General features: G+C 44.6%; 1 protein-coding gene across 1 annotated transcript in view; it reads left to right on the top strand.

Annotated features, from left to right (window-relative positions):
- The first annotated feature begins 684 nt into the window (after positions 1–684).
- The window catches only part of CPPED1 (calcineurin like phosphoesterase domain containing 1), a 134,712-nt gene continuing 109,873 nt past the window's right edge, over positions 685–25,523 (top strand). The window contains exons 1-2 of the mRNA XM_049902700.1: positions 685–862; positions 23,459–23,677. Coding sequence (XP_049758657.1) covers positions 793–862; positions 23,459–23,677 — 289 coding nt within the window. The 5' untranslated portion in view covers positions 685–792. The remainder of the gene's footprint in view (positions 863–23,458; positions 23,678–25,523) is intronic.

The following is a 25,523-nucleotide window of genomic DNA, read 5'->3' as shown; positions in this document are numbered from 1 at the left end:
CCTTGGAAGCTCTATGGGGCAGTTCTGTAGGGTCACCATGAGTTGGAATGGACTCAAGGACAAAAGTTTTTTTTTTCTCTCTCTCTTTCTGAGCCCCCGTTTCCCTGTCTGACCAAGGGGGTTAAAGATAGCACCTGCCTCCTAGAACTGTTGTGAGGATTAAATGAGGTGTAAGCAAAGTGCTTCGGCGGTGCCTGGCCCAGGGTGAACCACGACTATGACGATGATGGTGATGATGACTGGGAAGCTGAAGAGGAAGATGCCTCAGGATGGGATCACAGCTGATGGCTTGGAGGGCAATCTGAGACAGGACCCGGCCCTGTTTACCTTAAGGAAGGGCTGCCACGTAAAACACAGAACGCCCAGTTAAACTAGAATTTCTTAATACGAAAGATTCTTGAGTATAAGTATCTCCCAAACATTGCATGGGGCATACTTATAACTATTACTCCTTGTCAACCTGAAATTCCAATTTAAGAGAGTGTCCGGTATATTTATTGGTTACCGCCCCCCCCCTCCGCCGCGCGCCCCCCGGCATCACGCTGCCCCCAGACGACGGGCCTCCACTCGCCAGGCACCCCCGTGGATCCCCGAGGAGCCGCTCACGCTTCCGCCCCGCCCAGGCAGCACTAGCGGCGCTCCGAGCGGCGGAGCCCAGCGGGCCCGCCCCGCCCCGCCCCGCCCCCAGGAGGGCACCGCCCCGACCGGGGCAGGCTCGGTGGTGAGGCCGTGTGGGCTAACGCCGCTCACTCCCACGCAGCGTGTTGAGGAGCAGCTAGAGGGTCTCTCGCCATGTCGGATGTGGACGCTGGGGGAGTTTTCCACAGAGCCCGGGGCAGGACTCTCGATGCGTTTTCCGCAGGTACCACCGGCCCTCCTCCCGGGGAGGGGGGCAACTCCTGGGCTCAGGAACCTTTTGCTGCGGGAACCTTTCGTCCGGATGAGCGCTTCTCTAGCCGGAACGGGTCTGGCTGCACCCGGGGGCTGGGGACCGGAATAGCGGTCGCACTGCTCGCCCTTTGGCCTTTCAGAAGCAATATGGCGTAGGCGAGTGTCCACGTGAGGGTTTTGTTCCTGGCACCACGTGGTCTTGAGTTAACCTCCCTGAGAGTAAAGCAGGAAAACATAGTTAATAGTACCGTGGGCTCTGTTGTTAGATCTGATTCCCAGTGATGTCGTAGCCCCGTTACTGATCAAATCTGGTGGATCTCAGTGTCCTCATCCATGAAATGGGAGTAATAACAGTAAAGTTATGTGTGACCGTCAATAAGCGTCCCATACATGTTAGATGTTATTTTTATTAGATGTTATTTTATCATTAAAAAAATTCTTTATTTTGCCTTAAGTGAAAGTTTAAAAATCAAGTCAGTTTCTCGTACCAAAATTTATACACACCTTGCTATATAACTCCTAGTTGCTCTCCCCCTAATGAGACAGCACACTCCCCTCCACCCTGTCTTCCCCGTGTCCATTCAGCCAGCTTCTGTCCCCCTCCGCCTTCACATCACCCCTCCAGACAGGAGCTGCCCACATAGTCTCATGTGTCTACTTGAGCCAAGAAACTCTCCTCACCAGTATCATTGTCTATCCCACAGGGCAGTCCAATCCCTGTCTGAAGAGTTGGCTTTCGGAATGGTTCCTGTTTTGGGCTAACAAAGTCTGGGGACCATGACCTCCGGGGTCCTTCTAGTCTCAGTCAGACCATTAAGTCTGGTCTTTTTATGAGAATTTGAGGCCTGCATCCCACTGTGGTCCTGCTCCATCAGGGATTCTCTGTTGTGTTCTATTTTATCATATTTTTATTGATGAATTTTATACTCCATAATCATGGTTATTTACTACGAGTTATGCACTACAGCATGAACAGTGTTCATCAGAACCAGTCCGGAGCAAAGGCAGTCTAGAGCCGTGGTCGAGTTAAGTGGTTGAATTTTGGATTTAGATGATACGTCTTACTATAAAGATGGGCTTGATAACAACCCACCTCACAGAGATAGACCATGTGAAGTACTTCTGTAACCAAGTGTGAGGCACACACTAAACGTCAAATGAATATTACAAAGTCCAGAGGGAAGTTTCCTCCTGGTTCCTTGGCTCCATGCTTTTGGCTCTCTGGAGTTGAATTTCCTCCCAGGCAGTCACTGGCTTTGTAATCCTCAGAGGAAAAAAAAAACTGTTGCTGTAGAGTTGATTTAGACTCGTGACGACCCCATGTGTGTCAGAGCAGAACTGTGCCCCATACAGTTTTGCAATGGCTGTGATATTTTGGAAGTGGATCACCAGGCCTTTCTTTTGTGACACCTCTGGGTGGATTTGAATTGCCATCCTTGTGGTTAGTAGACGAGTACTTAACTGTACCAGCCAGAGACTCCAAATCCTGGGGAAGTCTCCCTAAATACTCTCCATAATGTCTTGTTTCGTGCCTGCCACTGCTTCCCTTGCCCATTTTTCCTGCCACACTGGTTTTCTTGAACTGGATTTAAAAAGGCTAAGACCTTTCTCTCCTCAGGGCTTTGGCACCTGCTTTCTCTCTGCTCCCACAACTCGTAGTAGGACTGGTGAGCTTGGCTCCTTCTCAACTTTTACACCTCATTTTAAAGGTTAGTCACCATCTCAGAGACTGCCTGGATACCTTATCTAAAGTAGGCTTCTGTACTTCTCAGCCCTAGAGCCTCGTTCTTTTCTTTTTTTGCACCTCCAGGGGGAGTGGCAAGGTTCTGGAAAGAGCATGTGGGGCTAGAAATACGATTCTGGTTGATTTTGGAAAATGCAGTCTGCTGTAGTGCCATTCTGTGCATATGTTAATGCAGTTTGCCTTTTTCACCCAACGTGAAGTTTTTGAGATTTATAAGTAGCTCTAATGCACTCATTTTCTTGCTGGGCAGTATTCCCCTGTATGAGTGTATACTTTATACTTTCTGTTGATGGAAGCTGTCTTAGTTCTGTAGTGCTGCTGTAAGATAAATACCACAAGTGGGTGACTTTAGAGAACAGAAATTAATTTTCTCACACTTTTCTGGAGGCTAAAAGTCCAAATCAAGGTCTGGGCCATGTCAGTTCCATCCTTGTAGGTAGTCCTGGGCATTCGTTGGTTCCTTGGCTTGTAGATGGTCCACACGTGGTCTCTGTCTTCCCACACGCTGTGTGTATGTCTGCTCTTTTTATAACTATGGAAGTGATTAGATTTAAAATCCACCCTACTAGGATCTTATCTAATTAGCATAGCAAAGAAACTGTTTCCAGACAAGATCACCCTCACAGGTATAAGGGTTAGGTTTCCAGCATGCCTTTTTTTGGGGGGCGGGGGAGCGGGGGCACAATTTAATCCATAACAGATGTGCTGAATACCTTTCTTCTGCCTCTCCAAGTCTACTGTCTCCCTTCTTCACTGTGCTTCACGAAATCGACATCCATGGGCTACATCAGTGGGCTCAATATCCTCTAGCTTCCATTTGGTTCAGGCAGTGGGGTGCCCTGATAGGAGGCCAGAGGGAGAGGGCAACAAATACGAGGGTTCCCCCCCCCCCCGCCAGTTCACTCCTGTGGGCTTAGGCTGTCTGTATTCCTCACCTGAAAGTCACTGCTTCTCTCAGGGCAGCCTTCCTGGACTCTCTTTCCAGATTTGGGTAACCATTTCTTCCCTTCCTCCTTTCAGAAGGAGGGAAGTTGTAGATTATAGAGTATAATCATCCCCAGCTTTCCTAGATCTTGTCAAAGTGCCTTTCAAAGTGGCTGCACCAATTAGTACTCCCACCAGCAAAGTATGAGAGTTCCTTGTTATTCTACTGTACTTCTTTTCAATTCAGGAAATATTTATTATGTTCCTATTGCATTCTCTGGAGTTAGTGGTGGTTAGGTGGTAGAATTCTCACCTTCCATGTGGGAGACACAGATTTGATTTTGTGGCCGGCATATCTCATACACAGCTACCACTCTTCTGTCAGAGGTGGCTTGCATGTCACTGTGATGCTGAGCAGATTTCAGCAGAGCTTCCAAACTAAGGTGGACTAGGAAGAAAGGCCTGGCGATCCACTTCCAAAAAAATCAGCCACTGAAAACCCTAGGGAGCACAGCTCTATTCTGACACACCTGGGATCACCATGAGTCAGAACTGACTCACTGGCGACTCTTGGTTTTGTATGAAGTTCCCTAACCCACTGGAGCTTCGTCAGGGCTCCCAGTGGGGAATGGATTGAAAGGGACCATAGAACAAGAGAGCGATTCAGTTGGACAAGAGTTGTGGTTATGGAGAGGGATTTAGAAGATGAATTGACAGTACCCTTACCCTGCCAAGATAGGAAAAGACAAAATGACACCAGACTCTTTTGACTCTCACAACATTTACTAGTGAAGTTGGCCCTCCGTGGGCCAGGCAGTCCCAGGAGGAATGCTCAGTGTCCAGGAGTAGGACCTTTCAGAGGCTCAACCTTTGGGGAGTGTTGGGCTTAGAGCTCCTACTCTTATGTTGATGAGTTGTCTTGAAGTTCAACACCAGCTGCCTCCAGTTGTTCTCATAGGCTCTCCCCTGGGTCCTGATTCTCTGTTAGCATTGCAGATGACTTTGAGAGTTGCTCTTAGAGGTAAGGGATACCCTCTTTGGGAGGGTATAGTCTCAAGCCAGGAGAGCTGTCCCAAGGGCATACTTGGGAAGAGAAAGTAAAGGAACTGGGTTTTCTCCTTCACTTGCCAAAATGCACACTGTCAGTTAAAGGATTTGATTTATTCAAAGCAGTAGTGAACAGTGCCTAAAATTGCAGCTGTGTCGACCCTCACGTTTGCTACAAAAAGCCTCCAAAAAATACAGTTGCCATTGAGTTGACTCCGACTCATGGCACCCCCACGTGTGTCGAAATAGAACCGTGCTCCACAGGGTTTTCGGTGTCTGATTTTTGGGGTGCGGATCACCAGGCCTTTCTTCCAAGGCTCCTCTGGGTGACTGGAACCACCAACTTTTCAGGTAGCAGCCCAGGGCATTAACCGTTCGCACCACCCAGGAACTCCTTGCTACCAAAAACCCATCCAGAAGTAGGTAGTTAAACCCTTTGTTTCTCAAGTGCATGAAGCCTGGCAATTGAGTGGAAGAGCGTTTTACTTTAAGAGCATATTTCCCCCTGGTGATTTATGGGTAACACCAATATGCCCACCCACTTCTTCCAGTAGTGTGGAAATGTGAAGTTTGTTTTCAGTCATCTGTTCCCCGTGAACATAATCTGCCAGGCTCTGTCGAAGGATGTTTATAAAAAACAAATTGTAGAAGTCTCACCTGAGAAGGCACACATTCCTAAGGTGTGTTCAGATACTCATTTTAATTTGGCAAATTGATAATTATATTGCCTTGACACAAGTCCTAATCAGGACTACTTTTGCCTGACAAATAGTTTTTCTGAAAAGTTTACATCTGTTTTGAAGAAATTTTGAAGAGAAATCAAGATAAAATGTGTTTTAAAATTTGCCTATATTGAATCGTTCTTAATATGTTTTTCCAGTTTATTTTACCATCAGAATAATTTCCCCCTTATAGAACAGGGTTCTCAGATGATTGTCTTAGAAGAATGGTTTCCCAGGACATGTTAAACCTTTACAGCTGTTTGAGAGGAGGCACCTGAATTTCCTCATCCCGAAGGCTTCTCGTTCCTCTCTGGAAACCCTTATGGGGCAGTGAGTAAGTGGAATCTCAGGAAAAAAATAATTTACTTCATTTCTTCCAGGTCTTGTCTAAGAACTTTTCCAGAAATGCCAGGCCTGGAAATGTTTTCCCAAGTCTGAATGGAGTTGAAAATGTTTTTAAAAATTCCAACAGGGCAATGATGAAGATGAAAACAAATGCTTTTAACTGTACCATGCACTTAGGTCAACCCAGTTACCTGTTATTTGACGAGAGTTCCTCTGACTGAAATAGGAAGTTTGGTTATTTATCCGTCCGCCTGTTGTCTGCATCAGTCAAGAGGTGCAGTGACCAGCACACAGCAGTGTGAAAAGTTCCCATTGTGACATTTCCAGGAGACAAAGGAACTTTTCTTTTTGAATGCCACTTTTTTTATTTTTAAATAACATTCTTGAGGTATAATGCATGTGCCATAAAAGTCACCGTTTTAAATTTACAATTCAAAGAGTTTTAGTAAATTAGCAGAGCAGTGTGACGGTCACCACAATCTAATGTTAGGCCCCCTCCATCTCCCAAAAAGAAACCTTGTGAACGTTTTCAGTCGCTTGTTGCCACCCCCAGCTCAGGCAACCACTAATCCCCTACATCTATAGATTTGCCACTTCTGGACATTTTATGTAAATATGTGTTCATTTGTGTCTGGCTTCTTTCTCTTAGCATGTTTTGGAGATTGATCCATGTTGTAGCATGTATTAGAACGTCCCTCCTTTTTGTGCTGTATAGTATTCTGTTGTATGAATATTCCACATTCCATTTATCCATTCACCCACTGATGGACGTTTAGGTTATTTCCGCTTTTTGACTATTATGAATAATGCTGCTGTGAACATCCACGTACATGTCTTTGTATGGACATGTTTTCGTTTCTCTTGGAAAGAGTGGAATTGCTGGGTCATATGGTAACACTGTGGCATAGTGGTTAAGGGCTCAGCTGCTAACCAAAAGGTCAGCGGTTCAAATCCACCAGCCACTCCTTGGAAACCCAATGGGGCAGTTCTGTTCAGTTCTATATGGTTAATATGAGTTGGAACCAACTTGACCGCACCGAACAACAACAACATGGTAACACTGTGTCGAACATTTTGAGGAACCACCAAACTGCTCTCCAAAGCAGCTACACCATTTTACATTCTCACCAGCAATGTATGAGGGTTCCAATTTCCCTACATCCTCTCTAATACTTGTTATTGTCTATTTGTCTTTATTATAGCTAGTGAGTGTGAAGTGGGATCTCATTGTGGTTCTGATTTGTATTTCCCTGAAGCCTAATGATGTTGAGCATCTTTTCATGTGCTTACTGGCCATTTGTGTATCTTCATTGGAGAACCATCTATTGAATACTTGGCCCATTTTTAAATTGCGCTGTTTGTCTTTTTATTATTGAGTTTTAAGAGTTATATGTATATTGTAAATATAAGTCCCTTATCAAATATATGATATGCAAAAATTTTCTCTCATTGTGTGGGTTGTCTTTTTACTTTATTGATGGTATTGTTTGTGGCACAAATGTTTTTCATTTTGATGAAGTCCAATTTTTCATTTTTTAATTGCTTGTGCATTTGATGTCATATCTAAGAAGTCTTTGCCTAACGTAAGGTCACAAAGATTTACTCCTCTGTTTCTTCTTAGAGTTTCATAGTTTTAGCTCTTACATTTGGGTCTAGGCTTCATTTTGAGTTAGTTTTTGTTTATGGCATGAAGCAAGAATCTCATGAATGCCTTATTTTTCATTAGAAATTTTCCATTGTTAACTTTTTTACTAACAGTAGAAGCTTGATGGTTGGTTAGTTCATAGAAAAAAAAAAATTAAGAGGGGATCATAAAAAATTACATATTCATACTTTAAATGTGTCATTTAAAAAAAAGTTTCATTTTATTGTAATCCATAAATGTATATTCATTTACCAGTCTTTTGAGGCTGGGCCAAGGACTTGCCTTGGAATATGAGTTTACAGATGGCCTGCCGTGTGGCCTTTCTTGCATAAACAACACCTTTAGTGAATCTTTACCCGTTGGGGTGTTTTCCAGTATAAAAAAAATATAGTGGTCAGTTAAAAAATCACTTGGAAAGCATTCAAAGGGAAGAATTCTCCTAGATTTAGACTTTTTTTTCTTTGCATTTTTTAAACTTGTCTCCCTAATACCTAATCCGACAGCATTTTATTTTTACCAATTTTTTCTTTATTGAGTCTTCCTAAAACATTCAACTAGTTTTATCAGCAACTCTTTTTATATACCATTTCTCTGGTTCTCATTTTTAACAGAAATAAGTGATTTAAAAATAAGTCCTAGCAAAAATCTGATTTCAGGATAACTCACAGTGGAGTCTGACAGGCATTCTTGTTCCGGGGCAGGTGCAGAAGCACAGAGGGCAGGATAATGGCCTGCGGCCTCGAGCATTCAGCGTGCCCTGGGCCATCTTTTTACAGAGGGCATGGAGAGTGTTGGTAAACCCCTCTAGTGAACCTAGTGAATGTTGGTTAAGAGAGCATCCAACCAGCTCTTAGAACTGGTCTGACATGTCGCCCGACTCAGGAAATATTTGTTGAATGAAAGAATGTCCAAATTCCCTGTGTAACCTTGTAAAACAACAAAACAAAACCCAAACCAAAAACCTGTCATATTAATGCCTCAGTTCCCCGTTTGTAAAACGAAGGCAGGGTATTGGCTCTGTCTGTTTCAAGGCGTAGCTGTGACGACACATGCATTAACTCTAGTTTCTATTGACTTCCTCTAGATGGGGGAACTGAGACGTAGAGGAGCACCTTGCTGACTTCAGGTCCCCAAACAGTAGGTAGAGAGTCAAGACAAGAACTCAGCCCTTCTGGCTCCCAGCCCTTTGGTGTCACCACCAGACTGTCCTGGAATAGGACAGAAGTCTTTATCTTCACTCCAATCTGCTCCTTCCTCAGGTTTCCAGAAACTTGCTTGTTTACCCAGAAGCCTAGGAGTCATTCCTGACCCCTGCTTTCCACCTTCTGCACATCCAAATCACCCACAGCCCTGTCCATTGCACCTCCAGAGCACGCCTTGGTTTTGTCCACCTTTCTCCTTCCTGGCTCCCACCACTCTGATCGCAGGCACCACCATTGCTCACCTGGGCAATTTCAGCAGCCTTCTCTCTGTGAACGCTCTTGCCCCTCCAGTCCATTCTCTGCACAGCATTTGGAGTGATCTCTTTGAAACAAAAATTGGGTCCGTCATTCCTTGACATGGCTTTTTTGTTGTTGTTGTTGTTAATGAAATTCAAACTCCTCACTTTACCTCCTGGCCCTTCCTAGTCTGGCCCTAGCCTGTCCCATGCCACCTCGTATACTCTTCTCGCTCATGTGGCTCCAGCTACACTGCCCTCCTTTCAGCTGCTTGAATGTGTCAAGTCCTTTCCTTCCTGAGGGCCTTCGCACATGCTGTTGCTGTGCCTGAAGAGCTCTTCCCCCTCTTCATCTCTCTGACTCCTTCTCATTCTTCAGGTCTGTTTTTTTATTTTTTAATTTTTATTGTTCTTTAAGTGAAAGTTTACAAATCAAGTCGGACTCTCATGCAAAAATTTATAAACACCTTGCTATATACTCCTAATTGCTGTCCACTTAATGAGACAGCACACTCCTTCCTTCCTACTCTCTCTTTTCGTGTCCATTCGGCCAGCTTTTGATCCCCTCTACTCTCTCACCTCCCCTTCAGACAGGAGATGTCAACATAGTCTCATGAGTCTACTTGATCCAAGAAGCTCATTCTTCACCAGTATCATTGTCTATCCCATAGTCCAGTCCAGTCCGTGTCTGAAGAGTTGGCTTGGGAATGGTTCCTGTCTTGGGCTAACAGAAGGTCTGGGGACCATGACCTTTGGGGTCATTCTAGACTCAGACCATTAAGTCTGGTCTTTTTATGAGAATCTGGAGTCTGCATCCCACTGCTCTCCTGCTCCCTCAGGGGTTCTTTGTTGTGTTCCCTGTCAGGACAGTCATCGGTTATAGCCAGGCACCATCTAGTTCTTCTGGGCTCAGGCTGATGTAGTCTCAGAAAGGGCCTTATGTGGCCCTTTCTGCCTCTTGGGCTCATAATTACCTTGTGCCTTTGATGTTCTTCATTCTCCTTTGATCAGGTGGATTGAGACCAATTGATGCATCTTAGATGGCTGCTTACTAGCGTTCAGCACCTCAGACACCACTCTCCAAGGTGGGATGCAGAATATTTTCTTAATAGATTTTATTATGCCAGTTGACTTAGATGTCCCCTGAAACCATGGTCCCCAAACCCCCGCCTGTGCTACGCTGGCCTTCAAAGCCTTTAGTTTATTCAGGAAACTTCTTTGATTTTGGTTTAGTCCAGTTGTGCTGACCTCTCCTGTATTGTGTGTTGTCTTTCCCTTCACCTAAAATAGTTCTTATCTACTAGTTAGTGAAAACCCCTCTCCCTCCCACCCTTCTTCCCTCCCCCTTCTTGTAACCATCAAAGAATATTCTCTTCTCCATTTAAACTATTTCTCGAGTTCTTATAATAGTGGTCTTACACAATATTTGTCCTTTTGCAACTGACTGATTTCACTCAGCATAATGCCTTCCAGATTCCTCCATGTTATGAAATGTTTTACAGATTCATCATTGCTCTTTATCAATGCATAAGATTCCATTGTGTGAATATACCATAATTTATTTATCCATTCATCCATTGATGGGCACCTTGGTTGCTTCCATCTTTTTGCCATTGTAAACAGTGCTGCAGTGAACGTGGCATGGGTGTGCATATATCTGTTTGTGTAAAGTCTCCTTATTTCTCTAGGATATAGTCCAAGGAGTGGGATTGCTGGATCGTATGGGAGTTCTATTTCTGGTTTTTAAGAAAGTGCCAAATCGATTTCCAAAGTGGTTGTACTGTTTTACATTCTCACCAGCAGTGTGTAAGTGTTCCAGTCTCTCCAGAACGTCTCCAACATTTATTATTTTGTGTTTTTTGAATTAATGCCAGCCTTGTTGGAGTGAGATGGAATCTCATTATAGTTTTGATTTGCATTTCTCTAATGGCTAATGATCGTGAGCATTTCCTCATGTATCTGTTAGCTACCTGAATGTCTTCTTTAGTGAAGTGTCTGTTCATATCCTTTGCACATTTTTTAATTGGGTTGTCTTTTTGTAGTTGAGTTTTTGCAGTATCATGTAGATTTTAGAGATCAGACAACGATTGGAAATGTCATAGCTAAAAACTTTTTCCCCGTCTGTACGTAATGTTTTTACTCTTTTGGTGAAGTCTTTGGATGAGCATAGGTGTTTGATTTTTAGGAGCAATTAAAAAAAAGGGAAAAATTGGACTTCATCAAAATGAAAAACGTGTGCCACAAACAATACCATCAATAAAGTAAAAAGACAACCCACACAATGAGAGAAAATTTTTGCATATCATGTATTTGATAAGGGACTTATATTTACAATATACATATAACTCTTAAAACTCAATAATAAAAAGACAAATAGCCCAATTTAAAAATGGGCCAAGTATTCAATAGATGGTTTTCCAGTGAGGATACACAAATGGCCAGTAAGCACATGAAAAGATGCTCAACATCATTAGGCTTCAGGGAGATACAAATCAGAACCACAATGAGATCCCACTTCACACTCACTAGGAAGGCTATAAAAAAGACAAATAGACAATAACAAGGATTAGGATGTAGGGAAATTGGAACCCTCATACATTGCTGGTGAGAATGTAAAATGGTGCAGCTGCTTTGGAAAGCAGTTTGGTGGTTACTCAAAATGTTAAACATAGAGTTACCATGTTGTTGTTGTTCGGTCCCGTCGAGTTGGTTCCAACTCATATCAACCCTATAGGACTGAGTAGAACTGCCCCATTGGGTTTCCAGGGAGTGGCTGGTGGATTTGAGCTGCTGACCTTTTGTATAGGTCTTTTATATCTCTGGTAAGATTTATTCCTAAGTATTTTTGATTTCCTCTTCGATGTTCTTTTCGTTGGTGTAGAGGAATCCAACTGATTTTTGTATGTTTATCTTGTATCCTGAAACTCTGCTAAACTCTTCTATTAGTTTCAGTAGTTTTCTTGAGGATTTTTTAGGGTTTTCTGTGTATAAGATCATGTCATCTGCAAATAGAGATACTTTTACTTCTTCTTTACCAATCTGGATGTCCTTTATTTCTTTATCTAGCCTAATTGCTCTGGCTAGGATCTCCAGCACAATGTTGAATAAGAGTGGTGATAAAGGGCATCCTTGTCTGGTTCCCGTTCTCAAGGGGAATGCTTTCAGGCTTTCTCCATTTAGGGTGATGTTGGCTGCTGGCTTTGTATAAATGCCCTTTATTATGTTGAGGAATTGTCCTTCTATTCCTTTTTGCTGAGAGTTTTTATCATGAATGTGTGTCGAACTTTGTCAAATATGCCTTTTCTGCATCGATTGATAAAATCATGTGGTTCTTGTCTTTGTTTTGTTTATTTCCGGTCTGTTTTAAAGAGGCCTGTGCTGGTTTTCCCATTCTAAATTAAGTCCCCTGTCATTTGTCTTGGAGCCCTGGTGGCGCAATGGTTAAGAGCTACAGCTGCAAACCAAAAGGTCAACAGTTCGAATCTACCAGCTGTTCCTTGGAAACTATGGGGCAGTTCTACTCTGTCCTATAGGGTCACTATGAGTTGGAATTGACCAACAGCAACAGGTTTTTTGGTTTGGTCCTTTGCCTTCTCCCATTTTTTACCTTTGAGGAGCCCTGGTGGTGCAGTGGTTAAACACTTGGCTGCTAACGGAAAGGTTGGTGGTTTGACCCCACCAGCCACTCTGCAGGAGAAAGTTGTGGCAGTCTGCTTCTGTAAAGATTATAGCTTGGAAACTCTATGGGGTAGTTCTACTCTGAGCTACAGGGTTGCTATGAGTTGGAATTGACTCAGTGGCAATGGTTTTTTGTTTTTGTTTTGTATTCTTTTTATTGCACACATTGCAACTTGTAATTGTGTATTTATTCCTATGAATGTGCCTGCTTGTAGACTATAAACCCCTAGAGGGCAGGACTCCAGCATTTGGCACAGTGTCTGCAAGTCATGGACATTCAGTGGCTAAGAGAATTAGTGAATATGAGTGAGTCCACCACACTCTGGATGACATCTTTGTATCCACCTAACCTATAGCTCGTATGCCCTGGTGGTGCAGTGGTTAAAGCGATCGACTGCTAACCTAAAGGTTAGCGGTTCAAAACCGCCAGCCGCTCTGTGGGAGAAAGATGTGGCAGCCTGCTTCCATAGAGATTTACAGCCTTGGAAACCCTGTGGGGTCTCTATGAGTCAGAATCGAATCACTGGCAGTGGGTTTGGCTTTGGGTTTTATAGCTCACATACACCACGTTACTTTGTGGGCAAAACAAAGGAAAAGCCAAATTAATAGAATCCTTTGGAACACTCAAAAGCATCCACTGAAGGAGGTTCTGCTGACCAGGCAGGCACCCTCTCACTGAGATGCCTCTGCCCCGAGGAACGCGTGCACTTTGCACCCAGGGCTCTGTTTGCCCAGCCTCGTGGCTGCCTGCAGGGTCCCTCTTCCCAGAGAGAACGCCTTCTCCCAGTTCTCCCCAAAGTGCAGCCAGGGCCAGCAGCCACCTGGTCTCTTGGCAGGAGGACGCAAGGGTATGGGGAAGAAGTCACAGCGAGCAGCCACAAAAACAGGCAAATCCCAAACTGAGTTCTGCTTTTGGAAAGTAAGAGCTTCTGGAAATAGCTTCCCCCCCCCCCCCCTTAATCATTGTCTAGAATAGCACCGGCCACAGCCAGTGATGCTGAAAGCTGCTTGGCCAAGTAGTCCTGGCCCATCTGCTTCCTCACTTCTCTGAAGGGTTGCAGATGAAGATTTTGGCAGGTTCTCCATCCTAGAATGGCAAGGGTGGCTGCCAGACCATGACTCAGGAGCTTTCGCGTGTCTCAGACACTACCCTTTGAGTGAATTTAGGCCAAGGGAAAAAAAAGTTGGGTAAATTTGCCTTGGTACTTAAAGACAGATAATTTGGAGACTATGAGAATATTGCTGTCACAGTTAATTCTTTGGTGAGGGAGAGGGTCCTGAAGGACACTGTTTTTAACAGCATCATTAATTCATCCATTGAAAGTACACAATTCAGTGGCTTTTAGTATAGTTACAGAGTTGGGCAGCCATCACCGCAATCCATTTTAGAACATATTCATCACCCCAAAAAGAAACCTCACACCCCTTAGCTGTCATCGCCACCCAACCCCCTATCCCTCCTAGCCCTAGGCAACACCTAATGAAGGACACTATTAACTGACAGTTTTATAGTTGGGACATTTAGATTGTTAAACCTGAAAGAGTCCCAAAGTGGTGAATATTGTCTTGCTACTGTTTTTTACCACTAAAATCAGATTAGTCCCAAGAGAAGATGAGGGGTATTGCTAAAGACATTTAGGTCGTGATTCACTGTGCAGATTGCTACTCTGGGAAACTGCAGAAATTGCATTTCATTGGCATTTGCTCTTTAGCCAGAAAGCCTCCAGGCAGCTATAAAACTACCCGTCTTTGCCGTTTTATAACTAAAATATCCACAATATGTAGAGGAAAAGATTTAAAGACAAAAGCATATAAATATATATCAGCAAATATTTTCTGAGCCCCATGGGAAGAAAAGACACCGGCAAGACTTCAGTAGTCCTGGCTCCACAAGGCTCCTCCCATCTCCTGGAGAGGCTAAGACAAGGGCAGTAGGGGCTAAGACAAAGCCTGAAGTTACTGTAAGTGCTGTGCATGAGTGCATTGCGTGGGAATCAAACCCAGGTGTCCCCCATGGAAGGCGAGAATTCTACCAGTGAACCACCTGAACAGGCATGGTAATAGTAGCTCATACTTGACTAGTTACTCTGTGCCAAGACGAAATGCCTTACATGTATTAGTGCATATATTCTTCACAATAACCCTTTTAAGGTAGATGCTGCTATTCCTACTTTACAGATAAGGAAACTGAGGCCCAGAGAGATTTAAGAACTTGCATCAGGCTACATAGTTGGTAAAAGGTGGAACTGGGATTTGAACTTACGTACCCAAGCTGTAAATCCTGGGCTCTACTGGGGCCGTGAGGGCTTCAGGGAATGGAGACCCAAAGTCATGCAGGGGCTTTAAGCCCCTCACCAAGCCTATGTGTCTCGCTCGAGCCTTACTGCCACACTAGGCCTTGGTGAGTCTGCATACGCTGTGCCCTGCACCAGCAGTGTGGAGCTCCTCCCATATTTGGCTCTTTCTCACCCTTCAAATTTCTGCTCCCATGTCGCCTCAGCACTCCATCTAAAGCAGAGCTCCCAGCCCACTGATCGCGTGATCACCCTGATTACTTCTGAGATGGTAATAGTCCCAGTTTGTGATGAACATAGTCATTTAATTGTTTATTGTCAGTCTCCCCCACTGTTCTGTAAGGTCTTACCCCCTGTTGGCCTTGCGCACTTGAGTCTCCAGTGACTAGCTCGTCACGTGACATATGGTGGGTGCTCAGAACATACTGACTGAGTGAGGGAAGGAGGCAGAGCTGCACCTGCTTACAGGGGAGGGAGACGGGTTTTATGGTGGGGTAGCATTTGAGATGGGCCTGGGAAGGATACACAGAATTGTAGCCAGAAAGAAGAGTTGGTAGGCTAGAGGGCATACCCTGGGGAAGGGGTGAGAAGTATGGGGTGCCTTTGGGGAGCAGATGATGGTCCACTTTGGAGGGATCCTGTGGTATGTCTTGTGCAGAGTTTCTCAACCTCAGCAGTATTGACATTTGGGGCTGGGTAATTCTTTGTTGTGGGGGCCTGTCCTGTGCATTGTAGGATGTTTAGCAGCATTCCTAGCTCTCTGCCCACTGGATGCCTTTGCAGCCCATTCCCCTCAATGTGACAACCAAAATGTCCCCAGACATTGCCAAATGTCCCCCGGGGGTCAAAATTGTCCCTGGAATATAACCACTGGCCTAGTGGGAACAATGATAGGTGTGTTTGGGCTACCTTGGAGAGCCCCAAGTACCAGAGTGAGCAGGAACTTTATTCCTTTGCCAAGAATTTTCCAAATGCCTACCACATGCCAGGGACTGAGTGATATAGCCTGGCAATATATCAGGAAACGGAAAGCGATGGGCCCCTCCTCATGGAGATCGGAGGCCGATGGCTTTGTAGCAGGAGAGTTTGATGATCAGGGTAAGAGTTTTAAGAAGAGTCACAGCGGCAGTGGTTGCCTGAGATGGACTGGGGAGGAGTAAACACCAGGCAGAACTGCATAGAGCTGTCCTGGTACCCCAGTTTAGGAGGTTCCTCCAGTCTCTGGCAAACCACTAAGTCTGTTCTTTTTTCATGAATTTGAATTTTATTCTACATTTTTCTTCTGTCTAGGACTCTCTATTGTGATCCCTGTCAGAGCTGTCAGTGGTGATAGCTGGGCACTATCTAGTTCTTCTGAGTTCAGGTTGGTGGAGGCTCTGGTTCATGTAGTCCTTTAGTCCTTTGGGCAGATGATTTTCCTTTGTCTTTGGTTTTCTTCATTCCCCTTTGCTCCGGACAGATGGGACCAATAGATGTATCTTAGATGGCTACTTACAAGCTTTGAAGACCCTAGACGCCACTCACCGAAGTGGGATGTAAAATATTTTCTTTGTGAACTACATTATACCAGTTGACCTAGATGTTCCCTGAGACCATGGTCCCCAGCCCGAGCAACTCGGTCCCTCAAAGTGGGACACATCATATTCTTTTAACGAGATGATGTAATGATAGGCATCTTGTTAATCATGCTGCTTAACCAGCATCTTACCATTTCCACTGACTTCCAAAAGGCAAACTAGATTTAGAAAATGTGAGAAAGCTACTTATTGCTGATTTCAACCTTGAGTCATTTGAGGTTGCCTGTAACAGGTTTTGTACATCCCAGGAGCAGAAATGATTATAGGGTTGGGTTGTTATTTACTCACAGAGTTGGCTTCCCTAGGCCTTTTCCCAGTTGGGTGATGAAATCGTGAGTCATTTGCTTTTAGAGGTGCATTTATTACGGTTAGTCATTGATTAGCTGGTAATAGCAAAAGGATCAATGAAATTTCTAATTCTTAGTATATATTAAAAAGTCAGTTTTGATTAACAGTTGACAAACATGCCGAAAAAGCATGATAAAAATGAGTCAGAGAAAATATATTGGCAGAGGAAAATCCAAGAGAACACTTAATTGGTGATACTAAAAGTGCAAACTATGAGAAGTGATTGTAATTTGCATATCAGTATTTCAGGCAGGATATTGACACATATATAATCTTGTGTTGTTGCTGTTAGCTGCCATCAAGTTGGCCCCTAACTCACAGCAACCCCATACACAACGGAGCAGAACACTGCCTGGTCCTGTGCCATCTTTACAGTCTGACTGTTGTGATCCATAGGGTTTTCACTGGCTGATTTTCAGAAGAAGATTGCCACATCTTTCTTCCTAGTCTTAGTCTGGAAGCTCCACTGAAACCTGTTCAGCATCACAGCAACATGCAAGCCTGTGCTGACAGACCGGTGGTGGCTGCACGTGACGTGCACTGGCTAGGAATCAAACCTGGTTCTCTCACATGGAAGGAGGGAGTCTACCACTGACCTACTGCTCCCCCAAATAGTCCTGTAGGAAGGGTTAATGGTAAGACATTTATGTGGATTCTTAAAGGTGTTTAAGATTGTTCTCTGTGTACAATTGCTTTGCAGCTGATAATGCTTAAAAAAAGACTGCGACCTTTTCTGTCCCGAGATCAATACCACTTCCCAAAATCTACTTTTTACTCCTCACTTTTGAAAGATGGTTTCTATGACAGGCTCTGTTAGATGAAATTTGGAAGTGGCCCGGTCTTGTTACTATCCATACTATGGATGAATCAACTTTCTTTCCAAAGCCAATTTTTTCTTTTAAAAATTAATTTTAAAATCTGATTAAGAAAATGATGGTAACCTAGAGGTTGGTGTTTCTGGCTTGTCGTTTGAGCAGACATCAACACTTCTTCTAACTGGATAGTCTTCTTTGTAATCTCACTCACCTGTATGAATACCTGCCCTGAATTCATGGCTCTGTGGTGTAATAGAGCTGGAGCCTGATTCTGCCTCTTACCTTTGTTAGATACTGATCAAGGTACTTACCTTGCTGGGTCTTCTCTTTTTCATTCTGTGCAAAATGGAAGGTTGCTATAGATAAGGGCCCTTCATCTCAAGTGCACACATGGGCCAGGCAGTTGAATTAGGCCAGGTGTGGACTGTGGGGAATTCCAGAGCATGGGGCCTCATGTAAAGGGGCAGTCACTGCTCAGCCCTAGCCAATGGTTGGCATGCTCCAGTTGGTCCCTGCGTGGCCAAATTCTCCAAGAGAATCCAGAAAGCCAGGTATATATGTGAAACCATGAATTAAAAATGTTGGCAACAAATTCAAAATTTTGTAAACACTGTGTAGATCAGACAGAACACATTTGCTAGCCAGATTGTGTCGTGTCCACAGACCTTGGGTTTGGAATCTCTGGAGGAGATAACCAGTTAGCATCAGACAATGGATGTTCTGGGCCTTGCATGTACCCTGAATCGGTCTCATGCTGTTGGCAGAGACTGTGAGCACCCTGCCTCCAGGAAACAAGCTGGAGCCCTGCCAACATTATCTTTGTATGCAGTCATCTTATTCACCAAGACCTTCCACTTGAGGGGAACTTTTTGGAGACAAAATGTCTTTATCAAGGTGAACACCTTGCAGGCAGCCCAAGGCACATCCATCTTGTTGGCTCTCCCCTCTCTGGGTCAGCCCAGCAGCACCAAGATTCTGACTGCTCTTTGGCAGAAGTGGCTGCTCCTAACCGTGTGACTGTGAACACCTGAGCCATGATAAAGGTCTCTAGCCAGGCCTTGGTATCCTCCCTTGGTTCAGTGAGAGGGTTGGCTAGAGTAAATCTAAGAATCCATCCAACCAAACCAAACCTGTTGTGGTCAAGTCGATTCCGACTCATTTAGGGACACTTTAGGACAGAGTAGAACTGCCCCGTAGGGTTTCCAGGGCTGTCATCTTTACGGAAAGGAGCCCTGGGGGCAAAGTGGTTTGAACCCACCAGCTGCCCCGTGGGGGAAAGATGTGGCAATCTGCTTCCATAAAGATTACTGCTGTATGGGGCAGTCCTCCTCTGTCCTATAGGCTCACTATGAGTTGGAATCAACTTGATAGCAGTGGGTTTAATCTTTGTAGAAGCAGACTGACACTTCCTCCTGCGAAGCGGCTGGTTGGTTTGAACCACTATTCTTTCGGTTAGCAGCCAAGTGCTTAATCAGTGTGCCACCAGCGTTCCTTAAGAATCTCCCCAGTCCTGACAGTTTCCAATGCTTAGGTGGGAAGAAGTGGGCTTTCCAGCCTCCCTGGGATGGACTAAATGCGCAATTTAAAGGGTAATGATTGGATAATAATGGGGTAACACTGAGAAATGGTTGGAAACGCTGGTGGCATGCAGTGGTTAAGTGCTATGGCTGCTGACCACAAGGTCAGCGGCTCGAATTCACCAGGCGCTCCTTGGAAACTCAGTGGGGCAGTTCTGCTCTGTCCTGTGGGGTTGCTATGAGTCAGAATCGCCTCTACGGCAATGGATTTTTTTTTTCTTTCTCTTTAACGGTGAAATGGTTAGGAACAACTGCCTGAGCGGGACATAGGCAGGGACTTAAAAATGAATAGGAAAATATGCAAAACAAAACCAAGCCAAAAATGCACTAGCACTAACAACAAAAATCCCTCCACGACATTACTTCAGTTAAGGGAAACAGAAATCACATTGTATCTGTTTCTTATCAAAGTCACTTGAGCTGCCAGCCAGTAGAGTTCCTTCATTAGCTGTGGGCCAGCACTTCCCAGACATCGATGTGCACATGGATCACCTGGGACTTGTTAAAATGCACCTTGTGCTCAGTGGGTCGGGGTTGTCTCCAGGAGAGTCTGCCGTTCTAACTAGCTCCCAGGTGATGCTGACGCTGCTGGCCCACAGGCCACACTTTGAGAAGTGAGGTTGTTGGCCCAGCCCTGCCCTCTCTGTGCCCATGTGCAGCTGCCTCTCTGCTGCTCTCTTGCCATCCTTGCCTTCTCCCTCCTTAATGAAGGGTGTCAGGCAGCTACTGTTTAACCAGGCAGTCTCATGTTTAAGCTCTTTGTTCAAGAAAATGAAAAAAAAAAAAAAACTCAGATCCCTGAGTGTCTCTCCTCCTACCCCTCCCATCCCAGTAATTAAAAATGCTTTGATTGTGTGGCAGGGTGCTTCAGGAATGGACCTCAGTGTATCCATGCCTCCATGGACAGAACTGTCAGAACAGTGCTGCCAGGGGATCCCAGGGGGAAGATGGACTGTGCTAGGACCAGACACCTGCTTTGCCCTGAAAGGAATGGCCTCAGAAGCCCTCCCTGGCTCCTGGAGATATCAGTCAACTAATACCTGTGCCCTGTTCTGAGGGTAGCACTGGCCTTTGGTGAAATAATTTAATGCAGATATTGTTAAGAATTTACTTTCATAACTTAAAAAGCTGCCCTTTTGAGTGGTGGTGTTAGCTGCCATGGCGACCCCTTGTACAATAGAAGAAACATTGCCCAGTCCTGAGCCAGCTCCATGATTGTCGGTAGGCCTCAGTCCATTCTTGTGGCCATTGTGTCAGTCCCCCTCATTGAGGGTTTCCCTCATTTTTGTTGGCCCTCTGCTTTACCAAACGCGATGTCCTTCTCTAGTGATTGGTTTTTTCTAGTGATGTCCAGCACCCTATCTGACAATATTCCGTTGTGATCCATAGGGTTTCTATCGGTTAATTTTCAGAAGTAGCTCTCCAGGCCTTTCTTCCTAGTCTGTGTTAGTCTGGAAGCTCTGCTGAAACCTGTCAACCATGGGCGACCCTGCTCGTATTTGAAATACTGGTGACATAGCTTCCAGCATCATAGCAACATGCCAGCCACCACAGTATGACAAACTGACAGATGATTTTGGGGGATAGGGAAGGTATAGATCTACAAAAAGTTTCCTCCCTCTAGAACTAATATTTATAAGCCCCAAATATTTTTAATTCAGCCTTGATTAAAATCAAGATGAGCCCGAAGACCACATGCTTCTGGAGCAGAAACTGTAAGAGGACCCAGGTGCTTTAAGCACGCAGAGCACTGAGTCAACAAACTGTCTCTGTTAGATAGTTAAGGTAGATGGAAGATTGATATGCTGGCTGTCATTCATTTTAAATCAAATCTTTTTGTTTTGTACTTTGTCATAAGGTTGAGATTCCTTCCAAGTTTTTTACGAAGTAAATAAGTAATAGTGAAAGATTTATTTTAATAGCTCCAAGGACTATTGACTTTTTGAGACGATGACTATTCATCGTGGGAAACAGTAATTGTTCAGACGTTTGCTGTGGAAAACAGTTTATAAACCTGTGTGTTGTAGGAGGTTGATTTATGCTGCAACCTTGGGGTGATGATCACCTCTCTGATCTAGTTCTAATTAAACAGTTCTGCACACTGCTTCAGAAATAGGATTGGAGCTAAAAGGATCTATTGGTGTAAAAAGGTTATTATTCAAGTAAAATAAATAAATGATGTTGACAATTCACATTGAAACATAATGCAGAAACTCAGTTTTTTGTGTCATCAGCCTCCAACTCTCCAAGAAGTCTTCCTGTCTTTCTGACCCTTTGTCTCTAATGTCTGAGTCGTAGTGTATTGGCTGTTTTCTGCTCTGTAACTAATTACTCCAGAAATTGTGACTTAAAACAACAAGAATGTATTGTCTCAGGGTTTCTGTAGGTCAGGAATCTGGCCATGGCGGAGCTGGGTTCTTCCGTCTCAGGGCCACTCACAAGGTTGCAATCAAGGGGTCACCTGGGCCCGTGGTCTCATCTGAAGGCTTGACAAGAGAGGACCCACTTCTGCATTCACTCACATGGCTGTTGGCAGGATTGTTGGATAGTGGGGGGACAGCTCAGTCCCTGTCCATCTAATTTAAATCGGTCATTGCTTCCCTCTTTATCCTCTGCATAGCCCTCAGCACGCCCTGATTCTGCTCCCTGCTTATTTCCTTGTTGGTTATCTGCGTTCCCAGGAGAGCAAAACCCCAAGGGGGCAGGGACCTCGTCTTTCTTGGTCACCCATTTGTCGCCAGCCCCTTACATGCTGGCTGGCAAACAATAGGCTCTCAGTGAATGCTTATTGAATCAATGAATGACTCAAACACACAGACATGAAATGACTCCAAGGAGCTCTCTGGAAATTATAAGAAAATGCCATTTATTCTGTTAACAAGCATAATAATCTATTAAAAAAGAAAAAACAGGCTCAGTATTGTGGGGTAGTTTTGTCTCTGTTGGTGGGTTATGAGGCAAGCCATGTCACCTCTCTGTGTGCCTCAGTTTCCTCAGAGGATAAATGAGGGGGCTGCTGTGTTCCCACATCTACTTGGCTCAGCGAAGCTCCAGATGCTGGCCCATCAGAACAGCTTGGTTTTTCGTGTTTTCAGCATTGGTCTGCCATGGAAGATTTTGTCAGAAGAAAGGATTCCTGGCCCAAAAAAAAAAAAAGTTTGAAACCCACAGGCTTCCAGGCCCACTCCTGGCTAGCCCGGCTCTGCAGAAGCAGGCGTCTGCTTGTAATTCTCACAGGGTATGAGGGTAGAGACCTGCAGCCCGCAAAGCTTCAGCCTGGCAGAACCAGAAGGAGAGCAAGCCTGATAATCTTGCTTCAGGAAACCCAGAGCCAGTTCCAAAAAGAATCCCCCCTCCACTGCCGAGCCTCACACCCCAAGTATGCCCATATCAAGCTCCCTTTGAAATGTTAGCTTCAGTTTTTTTTTCCCACATTGACTAACTCATTTCAAGATTTCATTTCTGGCACTGCTTTTCCCACCAGATAGCCAGACTTTCTGAGCTCCAAGTTTTATAATTAAAATCCCGTCACATCCCCCTAAACACTGCAGATTGCGCCATTAAGCTTGGCATAAAAGACTTGAAAGCACTTCACCTAGTAATTTAAATATAATACTTCTGGCAACATTCACTCTTTGGTATTTTTAATTCTAATTAGGAGACTCTTATTGAACATTAATATCCTCCTATATACAGTGTTCTGTTGTGGCTCTGTTCTTCGTTTTGGCTGTCACATTTTTAAACAAGCAGCTTGGCCACATGGCTGTAGCGGCCCACGTGTCTTTCCCCTGGCCTTTGGGACTCACCAGGTCCCAGGCATAATTAGTATAAATCAAAATCCTCTAGACTATGACAGGGAAATGGTATGTTTGAACAGCAGCTTGTTATTATAAAATGACCTACTTAAGAAAAATATTGTATCTACTCACATGATGTCTTAGTTTCCTACGGCTGCCCTAACAAAATCCCACAAAGTGGGTGGCTTTAAAGAACAGAAGTTTCTTTTCTCACAGTTTTGGAGGCTAGAAGTCTGAATTCAGGGAGTTGGCAGGGCTGTGTTCTCTCTGTGGGCTCTAGGGCAAGATCCTTGTTTCTTTCAGTTTCTTGGCATTCCTTGGCATTGTTTGACTTGTAGATGGATGATTAAGTGCTTTCCTCCCCCTGTGTGTGTTTTCCCCTTTAATAAGACACCACTCAGAAGGGATCTGGACTAGGACCCACTCTATTAATAATATCTTCAAAGAAAGACCCTATTTCCCCACACAAGGTCATATTCACAGGTACAGGTGTTAGGACTTCAGCATGTTTTTTGTGGGGACACAATTGAGTCTATAACACCTGATAACCTGGATGCTTTCCCTAACAGATTGTATAACACTTGCCTTCCTCCTTCCCTCCCTCCCTTTCTTCCAGAAAAGGAAAGGGAATGGAAAGGCCCATTCTACTTCATCCAAGGCGCAGACCCGCAGTTTGGACTGATGAAGGCCTGGTCCGTTGGAGACTGTGACAAAGGTGGTGACGAGTGGGGCCCGGAGATCCGTCTGACCGAACAAGCCGTCCAAGCCATCAATAGGCTGAACCCCAAACCCAAATTCTTTGTTTTGTGTGGTGACCTCATCCATGCCATGCCAGGTAAAACTTGGGTTGTTGGTTGTGACCTTTTGTTGTTCTTCAGTCAGCCCTGACCACCTTTGGGCAGGAAAGAAAAAAAGATGAAGCTTAAAAGAAGCTTTTATGCAGTAATGGCTTATTCCTTCTCATCATGACTGTTGCAGTATCATTGAACGTCAGAAAATGCACACTCATTTTACATTTAGCATTTGGTGAGGTTAATCACGGTAATTAGGCAGAGCTACAGCTCTGATGATCTGAGCTTAATATGAAAAATGGCACAGATCCTCGCATGTCACCTTCACTTCCAGGGGACAAGCTCCGTAAATGTAATCTTCCCTCTCACTTCCCCCTTCTCATACACTTATTTCTACTGCGTTGGTCAGTGCTTTTTAGTTGCAAGTGACAGAAATCTAGCTTAAACTGGATTCTTTTTTTTTTGAAAATGCGTATGTTGCCTCATGGGACTGTAAAGTCCAGAGGTAGACCTGAGCTTCGGTTGGGCTGGAGCCAGGGGCTCAGAGGTTGTTATCAGGATGTGGTTTCCATCTCTCAGTGCTGCTCTCCTATGGGTTGACTTTGTTTTCATGTGGGCTTTCTCTAGGTGGTGGCTCCTAGGAGTTCCAGGTTCATATCCTTTTTATAGAAACCACAGCAGAAAGAAAGTACCTTATTCTTGGTGGTCCAATCAAAATCCCAAGCCAGTTTTCTATCCCCCCTAAAGCCATGGGATAAAAAATGAGATACTGGCAGTGCAAAAATAACAGATGCCTTCTAGAACTTTCTTCCTTTTCCTCCTACTCTGATATTCTTTTTTCTCAGGCAGTGATAAAGCCCCATAAGCAAGTAGAAGCAAGAGGAGACTGCCCCTGCCCATTAGGGAGATAGATCTGACCCTGATGACCACCGCTGCCTCCTTACCTATGTCCCTTGGCTTAGTGGGACAGACGTGACCTGAGGACCATTGCTGAAAACACTGCAGTGGCCATGGATGTTTGTTACTGGCTATTTTTACCTTGTACACCCGAACTCCGAGTCCTGCTATGATGTCATCTACCTCCTTTAGAAACTGAGGTGCCGCGTAGTAAGCCTGAGTGCGTTAATATCTCCCTGTCGAGACTCACTCGTCTGGTAACATATCTCTCCAGAACAGAACCCTGAATGAAGATGGAAGAATGGAAAAAGGGTAGCCAGAATCGCCCCCCCCCTAGAGCCCAGGGAGTGTAATCAGCAGAGAGAACCCTCAGACCACTGCTGATTTTGTTTATTTTGCATAAAGTCTTGAATTTGGACATGCCCAAATCATTGACTCCCACCAGGCTGAACCTGGTGATGGCGTCCCTGGAGAAGCAGCCTGCCCTGGTGTTGGGCCTATACAAGAATGGTGGGCTGGGGAGGAGGGAAGACAAGGCAGTGGACAAAGACCTGAACTAGGCCTGAGGAAACCGGGATTCCAGCCCCACGTCTGCCACTGATGTACTGGGCAAACTTGGACAAACCCCTTACCCCCTTAGGGCCTCAGTTGCTAAGCCAAGAGTTCTTGAAGCAGCAAAAATTTAAAACCTCAACAGTCTGGGGCTACATAGCACAGGAGCTAACAACTCTATCCCTTCACACACGTGATGAATATCTCAGCAGCTCGGTACAAAAACACGTTCACGAGGATGGCCCTGTGTTTTGTTTTGTAGAAAGGTAAATTTTAGCTGCTTCTAAAACCTGGCTACTTTTGGCAACTGACTCAACTTCTGAGGGTTCCCAAGTGATGAGATTATACAGTATTGAAGTGACTGATAAGCTTATGTCTTACTTGACCAAACAGGTCAATGTTGCTTCCAAATTGCCTGGTTTGCAGTTAGAAGATTTCCTT

The sequence above is a fragment of the Elephas maximus genome, chromosome 12 (genome assembly GCF_024166365.1).
Source record: "Elephas maximus indicus isolate mEleMax1 chromosome 12, mEleMax1 primary haplotype, whole genome shotgun sequence".
Classification (NCBI taxonomy): domain Eukaryota; kingdom Metazoa; phylum Chordata; class Mammalia; order Proboscidea; family Elephantidae; genus Elephas; species Elephas maximus.
The sequence above is the reverse complement of the archived record's forward strand: the minus strand, read 5'-3'. Positions and strand labels throughout refer to the sequence as shown.